This window comes from Macrobrachium nipponense, chromosome 19 (assembly GCF_015104395.2).
Source record: "Macrobrachium nipponense isolate FS-2020 chromosome 19, ASM1510439v2, whole genome shotgun sequence".
Classification (NCBI taxonomy): Eukaryota; Metazoa; Arthropoda; class Malacostraca; order Decapoda; family Palaemonidae; genus Macrobrachium; species Macrobrachium nipponense.
This window is the reverse complement of record NC_061088.1, coordinates 9,345,015-9,357,514: the sequence shown is the minus strand read 5'-3', so window position 1 is coordinate 9,357,514 and position 12,500 is coordinate 9,345,015. Positions and strand designations below refer to the sequence as shown.

The following is a 12,500-nucleotide window of genomic DNA, read 5'->3' as shown; positions in this document are numbered from 1 at the left end:
TATATATATATTCATAATTATTTTTACTACCTTCAGGTAACAATGGCCAACGTAAACGTAGAATTGCACGAAATTCCCATCACTCCCCAAGACGAAGACGACATATACGACCTGATGAAGGTATCGTACGTGGATCGAGGACCTTTGGTACGTGTATTATCAAGTTTCCTTGATGAAATACAACAACAGTAACCACTACTACTACTACTATTATTATTATTATTGAAAAAGAAACTCACAAAATCACTTTGTAACTTGTTTACTTCTAAGTATTTACATTTAGTTTTACTACACACTTACTAACGTTCCCAGAGGCCGTGTAATAGTGTTTTTTTTTAAATAACTCCTAAAATAACTGATGGATTTCCATGATATCAAAGCAGGGAGCACTTCATACAATGGCTTAAAAATTTGGGAAATACTGTGCATTGCCAATTACGTTTCATTAACTTTTTTATTTAAGAAAATGAGGCTAAAGCCAGTCTTAGCCACCCACACATTCGCAAAAGTGATGACGTCCCTCAGTGGCGTTGGTATAACGTTTCTTCCCCTGTACCTCCCATCCTCCGAATTGTTAAACGCCTGTTTAACTCCATAGATAATTGTCATATGACCTACCCCAAGCAATACGAAATTCTTTGTCAGTAAAAGTTCAGCATACCTGGTAATGTGATTCGTGACTTTAGACTTTACCTAAACACAAGACCAACCTTTTATATCTTACCCACTCACTTACATTGAAGATCAAGAATGAGACTTATGACAGGAGACGAAAGAAGCCATGCTAACCCTACACTTCGCACTTCAAGCGAGTGTTGGTAAAGCAATAGAAATATAGTTTTCTTTAGATTAAGCCGTAGGACTCATTCATCCATACAACACAGGTTACTCGATACATCAATTGCCAGGAAGAAAATGACAGAGAGCATTGTTTGATATAATTTATCATATCAATTTCACCAGAGAGAGTAGCTTGAATTCCTTAGAAGGTAGACTTCTAAAAGATGTTTCATATAGGGCATTGACATCGGCCATTTGATAAATTTTGAAATCATATATATATATATATATATATATATATATATATATATATATATATATATATATATATATATATATATATATATATATATATATATATATATATATATATATATATATATATATATGTATGTATGTGTGTGTGTGTGTTTTCATACATACATAAGATTTATTATATTTCAACCTATAGTTTTATATATTTATTTACGTTATAAGTACCAGTACCTATTTTTGTTACTTAAAAGGTATGTGACAAATATCATTGCGACTTTGTCACTGGAATTATACCTGACTTCAATTAATGAACCAATAAACCTTACTTTGAGAAATCCATTGACATTGTCTACATGCCAAGCTGATATACTCGTATCAAAGTATTCATTAGCTTTGCTTTTCCAAAATAATGTTATCACCAATTGCTGGAAAGCATAGATATATGAGGGATGAAAAAAAAAACAAGAAATGGACACTTATACATTTTACTCATCATCACTCTCAAGGAAAAGATCGTTTTCCTCGTCACTATCAATGTTGATGATGACCGGATCTATACTGTCTTGAATATTATCTGAAAGTCAGTAATCATCTTCAAAATATCTTGATCTCCTGACAGCGCCAGCCCACGTCTTCCCTGTTACAGCAAGCCTGGCCTCTTCAAGCCTGGCAAAGAGATCAGCACGGCTAAACCGCTGCAACGAGGAGCGCACCTGTCGTTTCATACAGCCCCACACCTGCTCGATGGCGTTGAGCTCAGGATGGGCAGGGGGCAAGCGAACCACTTCATGGCCCCATTCACGGATTATATTATCCACAATGTAAACTGGTTTCGGCCGGTTGCCCCTGCATATCTTTAGAAGCTCAGGGCGTGTTGCGTGAGCTGGATACTGTATTTTTCGAGACCTGAGCCAGTAAACCAAATCCTCCTTTTTTGTAGCTGTTGTTGGGCATCGGCTATCTCCTGTCAATTGGCTATGGTATGGGGCGTTGTCTAGCACCAGCACCGAAGGATCCTCAAGCGACGGCAGGAGCTGTGATGTTAGCCACCGAATAAATATCTCTGAATTCATTTCTCCATGGTAGTCGCCGGTTTTATTTTTCGCAGGGAAGCATAAAAATGAATTTTCTGCAAAACCTTTAGGTGTACCACCTGCTACCACCACAAACCTCTCTCCTTCTCCTGGTGGCACCTGCCGGCTGTAGGTGGCACTGGTGACAGATTGAGAGGTGTCCACCCACTCCTTGCTATGTTGCATTCTCGTCGTAAACCACGTCTCATCGACATACACTACTTCTCTTCCTTCATCACGATGTTGCTGGAGGGATCGTAGAGCATCAACTCGGCGGCAAACAACGTCCAAAGTTTCTTTCCTCAGGTACATTTTCCGCTGGGATGTTTTGTACTGGAAACCCATGTTATGGAGGATTCGTCATACTGCCTTCTCAGATGTTTCTTCAGGAATGATATTTAGCATTTTAAGTTCTTCCGCTAAAGTGGCAATAGTGAAAAATCGCTTAGCAGCAAACATGCTGTACACATGTCTCCTAATGGAACCAACGGTGAAGTTGTCAAAGACCAGAGGCGACGTATTTAATGATGCAGGTGGTGTTTCAGGTGGATGAGGATTCTTTCCACGGTTCACCAACACTCGGACAGCGTTCGGAGTCATCCCCATAGCATCAGCAATATATATATAAATATATATATATATATATATATATATATATATATATATATATATATATATATATATATATATATGTATATATAATATATATATATATATATATATATACATATATATATATATATATATATATATATATATATATATATATATATATATATATATATATACTTATATATATATATATATATATATATATATATATATATATATATATATATATATATATATATATATATATATATATATATATATATATATATATCTAATAAAAGGAGCCCATAAAAACACCAAAATGTAGAGAGGAAAGTTACTATATTTCAGAGACTGCTGTCTCTCTCTTCAGGTATATGAATGAGAAAAGTTTACAGAAAAGGTGGTATTTATACCAAGAGATTCGTCCACAAGTAAGCCAATTTAGGTCACCCCCGCTGATAATCTTCCTTTAATCTTCTTAAGCGTTGGTTGAATGAACACTGCGTCGACGATATCTGATATCCATTTCCCTTTTGAGATGTTCATTACCTGCTTCTCTTTTATTAAGGCCGATTCCATCATTTGACTCTTGTACCGGCAGTTGCTGCTATAAATTACACGTGACATATTCCAGTTTATTCTATGGTTATGTTCATTTATATGGTTGAAAATAGCCGAGTTCTGTTGTCCATACCTAACTGACCGTTTGTGTTGTATTAATCTCTGGGGAAGTGATTTACCTGTAAATCCGATGTAAGATTGGTCACAGTCCTGGCATGGGATCTCATATACCCCAGAGTCTTTGGGAGATGTCTTTTGTTGGACGTTAATCAGGGATTTGGCTAAGGGAAATGATGGAAAGTTGGGTATTATTATAAGTATCCGGTTTATGTTGAATATCTTGCAGAGTTAACTGAAGAAATGATTTTTATATTATTTTTTGTCATAATGTTGATCTTTTATTTAAAATAAATAAATAAATAAAATAAAATAAAAACATTAGTAGAAATAGAAAAGAATTTTTTTCCTTGAGAGAGTTTTATATTTGGAATAAGGTGATTGGGGCAAGACTGGATCAGGATTCAGAAATAATTTCACCGACTTCGACTCCTATCTCAGAGCCCTTTTAGTACATCCAAGGTAATCCTCGGCAGCAGTTGTAGTAGTAGCTCTGAACTATTTCATATAGATTCGACTTTAGTCATGGCAAATATGTTGCTTTGTCCTCGCTATTGCAAAACTACAATTGCGCTGAAACTCTTCACCATTTACAACAGAGAGAAAGAAAGAAACCGCCTGAAAATGAGTATAAATCGGTAAGAAAAGTATGACTAAATAAGTACATGATATATTGCAATATACTGCTAGCCATATATATATATATATATATATATATATATATATATATATATATATATATATATATATATATATATATATATATATGTATATATATATATTATATATATATATATATATATACTATATATATATATATCTATATATATATATATATATATATATATACATATATATATATATATATATATATATATATATATATATATATATATATATATATATATATATATATATATATATGTGTATATATATATATATATTATATATATATATATATATTTATATATATATATAATTATATTATATTATAGGTATATATATATTATATGGCTAGCAGTATATTGCAATATATCATGTACTTATTTAGTCATACTTTTCTTACCGATTTATACTCATTTTCAGGCGGTTTCTTTCTTTCTCTCTGTTGTAAATGGTGAAGAGTTTCAGCGCAATTGTAGTTTTGCAATGGCGAGGACAAAGCAACATATTTGCCATGACTAAAGTCGAATCTATATGAAATAGTTCAGAGCTACTACTACAACTGCTGCCGAGGATTACCTTGGATGTACTAAAAGGGCTCTGAGATAGGAGTCGAAGTCGGTGAAATTATTTCTGAATCCTGATCCAGTCTTGCCCCAATCACCTTATTCCAAATATAAAACTCTCTCAAGGAAAAAAATTCTTTTCTATTTCTACTAATGTTTTTATTTTATTTTATTTATTTATTTATTTTTTTGTTGTCGCCAATCTAAAATTTGTAGGAGTCCGAGTAGAATATCTCTCAGTGCGATTCCACACCCCTGTTTTAAACCTCTTCTATTATGTTTGATAATTTGTGTTAACCATCTAATCATTATCTACCACCATAAAACATTTTATTGCTCTTCCGGCTCATTTTATATATGCAGTACACAGTCTTTCCTAACAGGGATTTACTCGGTAGCCTAATAACAATGGGAATGAAGGAAAGAAGGCAAGAAGGAAGAGGGGGGGGGGGGGGAGTACTAGGATAGCCATAGGTGTAAACACCGAAGGAGGGTTGGGGGAACCTCTGCGTCACAGTTACGTGATTATGTACCACTTCTTCGAAACGCTCTGAAGGAGGGGAAGAAGTTCCTCTTTTTTCTAAGAGTAAACGGCCTAATTAAGCACATCTGTCAATTCATTGTACCACCAAAAATTAGACCAATGTTTGAAACATTCATTGCTGTAGTTTCATGGAAATTCATAAGCCGGTTTGTTAGATATTTGGGAAAAACACTATTACACGGCCTCTGGAAACGATAGTAGAAGTAAACAACTTACAAAGTGATTTTGTTGGTTTCTTTTTCAATCTTCAGAAGAAAACTGAAAGAAGTTTTTGTTTCGTTGATTATTATTATTATTATTATTATTATTATTATTATTATTATTATTATTATTATTATTATTAAACTTCCAGAACAATACTAAGAGCCGAATAGACTCAACGCCCTTGTGTGGATTTTAATTAATATATTTTGATGAAAACTCGACTCTTCTCTACAAATTACTGTCTTTACTTGTGTTGATTTAATTCATGTCTTCAGAGGACAACATCTATTATATTTAAATATCTTTTCACTTAAGCTTTCTTCTTAGTGTTTGAATTTAAGTTCAGTTCATTTATTGTCCAGTAAACGCGGGAACTTCAGAGGTTCTCGTCTTGAGTGGTTGCAAAATATATAATCGATATTATTATTATTATTATTATTATTGCCATTCTGGCGAGGCTCAATCTTATATGCATCGCTGATAAATCAAAACATCGAACGTTACCTTCAACATCTAACATCTAACATCTCAAAAGGACCTCAAATAACCCTAATTGGCAGCATTCGTAGTCATCCATCTTTACTAAACCGGCCACGTAACGAAACCACTAAAAACTTCGGCGCAGGCGAGTTTTCTGTACAGCCACTACAGCGTATAATCAAGGATACCGAAAACCATATCTATCTTTCGGCGTTCTCGGTACAATGCTGTATGAGCCGCGGCCCACGAGACTTTGACCACGACCCTGTGGTGGCCTATACTGTATTAGGCCAATATAAATGAAATGAATTTAAATTTGAACATGAAGAAGAAAGCTCAAGAGAAAAGACGTTTAAATGCATATAGATGTTGTCTTCTGAAGACATTGATACAATCAGCAACAATAATGGTAATTGTACAGGAGAGTCAAGTTGCCAGAAGCACGATTGAGGCTAACTTTAACCTTAAATAAAATAAAAACTACAGAGGCTAGAGGGCTGCAATATAGTATCTTTGATGATTGGAGGGTGGATGACCAACACACTAAATTGCAGCCCTCTAGCCTCAGTAGTTTTGAAGATCTGAGGGCGGACGGAATAAAGTGCGGACGGACAGGCAAACCCGACACAATAGTTTTATTTTAGAGAAAATTAACATCAGCTCTGACTTACTCTCCCGGTGCCTAACCGTCTAACATCATTATTACAAAATCAAACATCAACATTCAACATCTATAACGCCACAAGGGTCTCCAGCATCCCCAGCGCAACATCATCAATACAGGGTGTCCATAAAGTCCCAGTACCATCTGGACAATAAATACTTTTAATGGCACTGGGACTTTATGGACACCCTGTACGTACAACGTTACTGATGCTGACGCTCTCGAGTCTGGAAGATGCTGCTGTGATCAAACTTTCATTTATCTTCTTCCCGTCTTCATTCTGGCGTTTATCTCTGTATGTTTTTAAGCTGTCTTTTTAGGGGGTATACTATTATATTTATGTTTTTTTACTATGTATATTAAGTGCAATTTTTTATATATTTTTGAAGTTTGCAGATAATTGGTTTATGGAAATGAGCTCATCTTGAATACTACTACTACTAATATTATCATCTCTGTTTCTACTTTGCATATTAAGTGCAATTTTTTTGAAGTTTGCAGAATAATCGGTCTATGAAAACAACAACAACAATAATAATAATATAAATCCTGGAGAAACAAATCCACAATTATGTAAAAATATGTTCGGTTTCCTTTATCAATCAGCTTTCGGGAATCTGTTCAGTTCCCCTTATCAATCAGATTGATAAAAGGAACCGAACAGATTCCTGAAAGCTATCCTTAAAGTTTTAAATTTGAATATATGTAAATTTAAATAACTGTGGACTTGTTTCTCCATTTGAAGACTCGTCCTACTATGAGGATTTTTTAATATTAATACTAATCATTTTAAGCTAACCCTCTCCACCTTCCTTCCTTCCCTCCCAAGTGCGTAGGACTTCACATGACCTTCGAGGAATTCTATCCGATGCTGAAGAAGGTCCTGCCGCCGACCTTCGGCAGTCAGGTCAGCTTCGGTTTGAGGGAGAAGTCCTCCGGGAAGCTGGTCGCCTTCATACTCAGCCGGATTCTCCTGCACGAGGACGACCAAGAAATATTCCCCAAGGGAGGATTTGAAACCGAAAAAGTATAGTTCAAGTTTGCTATCTTTTGAACAAGGATTTTTTATCACTTTATCGGTCAAGTTCTGTCTAAGTTTGCAGTTTTTTTTAACAAAGATTTGTATTATTTTATTGGCCTAGTTCTGTCTAAGTTTATTTTTTTGCAAAAAGATTTCGTATAATTTTATTGACCTAGTTCTATCTAAGTTTTAAAAAAAATTTTTGTACAAAGATTTTATATTTCATTGACCTAGTTCTGAGTTTAAAAAAAAATTTGCACAAAGATTCTATATAATTTTATTGGTCTAGTTCTAAGTTTGGTTTTATATTTTGCACAAAGATTTTATATTTTATTGGCCTAGTTCTAAGTTTGGTTTTATTCTTTGCACAAAGATTTTTATCATATTACTGCCATAGTTCCACCAGAGTCGTAAAAAAGAGGTCAATTATTTCTCCTGACATCTGGAACAGCCCTTAGATTTCTGGTGAAAGCGGAAATGGGCCACAAGGAGACCCAAGAAGCCAACGGAATGAATCGTTAACCATGAAATGGTGAAATCCTAGACTCAACAGGTCAACCACTTCTGCTTAAACCAGGCCGTCCGCTAAGGCCTGTTACAAGTTTAACGAGCTTGAATATATATATACTTCTTTCTCTTGCAGTCGAACCATTACACGAAAGTGCTCCACGACTTGTGTTCAGACATCGATGTCTTGCAAGACGGGAGATTTAAAAAGCAATTGGAGTTGCAGTGTCTGTCTGTTCATCCAGACTACAGCAACAGAGGCCTGGGAAGAAAGCTTCTTCAGGTGAGAAGGGGGTCGTGGGGGAATAGGGGGCTCCATAGCCCTCAGTCAGCGCTTTCATATAATGTACTAGCTGACCAACCCGGCAATGCCCGGGAAAACTCTGAACGACAACTGATAAACTCTCTCTCTCTCACTCTTTCCTTCTTTCCACTACCTAACACCCCCTCTATTCTCACTTCCTCTCCCTCCAGCTCTATCTCTCTTTTTCTCTCTTTCTCTCTCTCTCTCCCTCTCGCTCTCTCACTTTCCTGTTAACATAGTTGATTCAGTTGCAGCGCCCACCATTTTTGACACTTTATATTTCACCCCTTCTCATATCCCTTTTAAACGTGAATTATGATACAAAAATAAAAAAAAGTACGCAGGGTAAACAAAAATCACAACCACAAGACCAAGAAGTAACAGCAAGCGTCATATCTTCCCTCAACGGAAAAAATTAGCAATATCTCTAACTTTTTGGAGTTCTTGTTGCAGAAAAGGGTAATGTTCAGGGATTTAAAATAAAATATTAAATAAAGTAAAGCTAAAGAACATTAAATCTGAGAATTCATTGCCAGTTTAAATAAGTAATATCAGTATGAAAGCGAAAAGGTTTAATGTAAATGTGCTTCAAGTTACGTAGCTCTGCACCTAACATGAACGGTGTAGTGTGTCCGCAACTGTGTTCGTTTAGAGAGCCCTTTAGACTCAGGAACCGTCCTGACTTTCATTCCAACCTCACCAGATGAGCGAGGACAAGGGCAAGGAGCTGGGCTGCGACGTGGCCACCATGCAATCAGTGAACGCCTTCACAGACCGCATAGCCAAGAAGATGGGACACTCCACCGTCAGGAGGACGGACATTGCGACCATCAAACATGGGACGGGAAGGCCCCTGCTGGACGTGGATGCCGTCAGGAATGGGTTGGGCACCTCCTATTTCACCTATTTCATGAAGGAGTTGTGAAGCTGTACACCTGCGAGTTATATAGATGGCTAAGCCAATCCTCATAACCTCATGTAGAATTACTTATTTGGCTTTTAATTTATAAATAGATTAGATTTCCTTTTCGTTTTGTTTACTTTTTTTTTATGGAATGGGATATCAAATGTAGGCCAGAGGCCAAGTGCTGAGACCTATGATGAGGTCATTCAGCGCTGAAAGAGAAAATCAAAGATTACAAAGATTTGAAAGGGGCAATAGGAGGAAATCAAATATATCGCAGTTGCACTATAAAGCAATTGTTAAAAGAGGGTGGAAAGTAAGATGAAAGAAAGAGAATATGACCGGAGGTACAGCAAAGGAAATGAAAGGGGTCTCAGCCATGGGCAAAAGGGACTCCTTTTTTTATTTATTTTTTTTCATTTATATAGATTTTGGCATTATGCCAAGCACTGGGGCAACTAAGGGCATTCAGCGCTGAAACAGAAATTGACAGTAAAAGGTATAAAAGGTGTTACAGGAGGAAAACCTCAAAGCAGTTGCATTATGAAACAATTGTTAGGAGAGGGTGGACAGTAAGATGGAAGAAACAGAATATGAACTGAGGTACAGTAAAAGTAATGAAAGTCGTTGCAGATAGAGGCCGAAGGGACGTTGCAAAGAATTTTAAGTTATGCCGACAGTGCACCGCGTGAAGTGAACTGACACTGCATCATCGATAGTACCTGAACTGTTTACCAGTAACGATAAAGGTTGGACGTTTGGAAAAAATGACAAACAGAAACATACAGACAAACAAGGAGCTGTACATGAGGAACAATAATGTTCACACATAATAACGGAATTGACAAGCAAGAACGCAATCTTGAAGAAATACGTTCATCTTACTCAACTATCGTCCCTAATATTTGTAAGCAGGTATCGCAAACCTTTCATCATCAGTAAGAGGCAAAACCCATTCATTGAAAAGGCAACACGGTCCCTTAAATAGCCGATCTAGAAAGAAAGAAAAAGGAAGCTGAACAATATCATCAGAACAAACATCTCGCAGCACAAACAAGTATACAAAGTCTTCACAAACGACTAGAACACACACAAACCTTCCTGAGCGAAAAGAATACGGAACTTCAGTATATAAAAAAATATATTAAAAAAATGAACAAAGTCCTTTTTTCTCAAAACCAGATTCGAAATTCGTCTTGCCATGATAAAGGAACGATATAAAAAAAAATAACACCGAAAAAACTTCGGCGCAGTCGAGTTTACTGTACAGCGTACAATGCTGTATGAAACTCTCAGCCACGTTCCATTAAAATCTCAGCCGCAGATACGAAAATCTCAGCTCCAGCCTGGTTATGGCATGAGTTCTTGGCACCTATACGGTACCAGAAGCACTATCACGGCTAACTTTGACCGTGAATGAAATAAAAACTACTGAGGCTAGAGCTGCAATTTTGTACGTTTGATGATTGGAGGCTGGATGAGCAACATACCAATTTGCAGCACTTTAGCCTCAGTAGTCATTAAGATCTGAGGGCGGACAGACAAATAGCCATCGCAATAGTTTTCTTTTACAGAAAACTACAAAAAATAACAAAGCTCTTCTTCTCAAAACCAGATTCGTCTTACCATAATAAAGGAATGATAAAGAAAAAAAAAAAAAAGATTACGCTTACATGATAAAGAAAAAGATATAACATCTTTAAATTTCAGTGATTTTTTACTTTAATTTTTTTTTCTTTTTTTTCTCTTCTCTCTCTCTCTCTCTCTCTCTCTCTCTCTCTCTCTCTCTCCTTTATTTTATTTATATATTACCATTTTCGTTCTTTCTCTCTTTGAAACAATTTATATATGATATATATATATATATATATATATATATATATATATATATATATATATATATATATATATATATATTCCAGGCCTTTGGATCGCAGTGTGTTTTCAGGTCAGAACTCACCCCAGTTGATTAACTACCAGGCACATCATTTACTGCCTAAGTAAACATTTATACCGTGGACTTTAATACAAACTTATCTAAAGCATCATGACAAGCTCGGGATCGAGCCCAAAGTTTTGCGGGGGAGGCGAACCTCCAAAACTCTACCGGAGAAAACAGAGAGAGAGAGAGAGAGAGAGAGAGATTCTAATGGCAATAATTCCTGCCATAAACCATTAAAGCGTAACTAACACTTTGACACTAGAAGCTCCTTCCGATTCAGACACTCAAAGGCAAGACGACGATTTTCCGGCAGTGATGATTTCGAAAAGCACTCACAAACAATTCCTCTCTCGCAATCTGCTCTGAATTATGGACAAACATCTTTTTAACCTCTGTAACGGCTCAAGTACGAAAAAAAAAACCCAGCCAACTTGAAGCTCCTTTATCACTTCCCACGCGTCCATAGAATACAAACAAGAAGAAATTACATCAAGTTGAAATACAAGGTACCATGAAAACCACCGTGTGTTTGGACTAATGTCCCATATGATACCTTGTCTTCGTAATTCCGTAAAATATAAACAAGGTTATATATAACGGCCATTATCAAGAGCTTTGCCGGTCTTAACTCTTTTGTAACTGTAGCGCTGACAGATATCTGTTTCCCAGTAGGAGGGCTAGTGCCGCCAGTGGACCTCATGTGGTGCATGGTAGGCATTACTTTAGGTTCTTTGCAGCGTGCCTTCAGCCCCTAGCTGCAACTCCTTTCTTTCCTTTTACTGTGCCTCCTTTCATATTCTATTTCTTCATCTTACTTTCCACCCTCTCCTAGCTGCAACCACTTTCGTTCCTTTTACTGTACCTCCTTTCATTGTCTCTTTCTTAGTCTTACTTTCCACCCTCTCCTAACACTTGATTCATAGTGCAAATGCTTTGAGGTTTTCGTCCTGTTACACCTTTCCAACCTTTTACTGTCAATTTCCACTTCAACGCTGAATGACCTCATGGGTCACAGTGCTTGGCCTTTGGCCTAAATTCTATATTCAACCGAACTCATTTCGACATTTGTCTCTTTTTTTATTCTGATATACAACACAGAATAAGGGCAAAGTATTTATTTCCTTGATCTGATACATTAGGATAAATTGTGCTCGTTTGCAAAGCTGAGGTTAATGGATAGATTGAAGTTAAATTCCGCTGTATTTCACTCTGACTCCTGGTCAGACGAGGGCAAAGTAGATCAGAAAGCAATATGAAATTTTAGGCTAAGGACCAAGCACTGTGACCCTTGAGGTCATTCAGTGCTGGAAGGGAAATTTAT

The 12,500-nt window shown here is 36.3% G+C and overlaps 2 protein-coding genes across 2 annotated transcripts; one reads left to right on the top strand and one right to left on the bottom strand.

Moving 5' to 3' along the window:
• The first annotated feature begins 42 nt into the window (after positions 1-42).
• LOC135212591 (uncharacterized) lies at positions 43-9,322 on the top strand. The gene is made up of 4 exons (XM_064246150.1): positions 43-147; positions 7,331-7,528; positions 8,166-8,312; positions 9,037-9,322. Exons 1-4 carry the CDS (start codon positions 43-45, stop codon positions 9,256-9,258), a joined length of 672 nt encoding a protein of 223 aa, XP_064102220.1. The 3' UTR covers positions 9,259-9,322.
• LOC135218885 (uncharacterized) lies at positions 244-2,570 on the bottom strand. The gene is made up of 2 exons (XM_064255334.1): positions 1,693-2,570; positions 244-265 (listed from the first exon to the last, which is right to left on the bottom strand). Exons 1-2 carry the CDS (start codon positions 2,451-2,453, stop codon positions 244-246), a joined length of 783 nt encoding a protein of 260 aa, XP_064111404.1. The 5' UTR covers positions 2,454-2,570.
• Positions 9,323-12,500: the final 3,178 nt, after the last annotated feature.

Coding starts and splice junctions, on each gene's coding strand:
- LOC135212591 (XM_064246150.1), top strand. CDS start 43: ATGGCCAACGTAAACGTAGAATTGCACGAAATTCCCATCACTCCCCAA. Junction 148..7,330: donor ACGTGGATCGAGGACCTTTG/GTACGTGTATTA, acceptor TTCCCTCCCAAG/TGCGTAGGACTTCACATGAC. Junction 8,313..9,036: donor TGGGAAGAAAGCTTCTTCAG/GTGAGAAGGGGG, acceptor CAACCTCACCAG/ATGAGCGAGGACAAGGGCAA.
- LOC135218885 (XM_064255334.1), bottom strand. CDS start 2,453: ATGGGTTTCCAGTACAAAACATCCCAGCGGAAAATGTACCTGAGGAAA. Junction 266..1,692: donor CTCTTTGCCAGGCTTGAAGA/GGCCAGGCTTGC, acceptor GTAAATACTTAG/AAGTAAACAAGTTACAAAGT.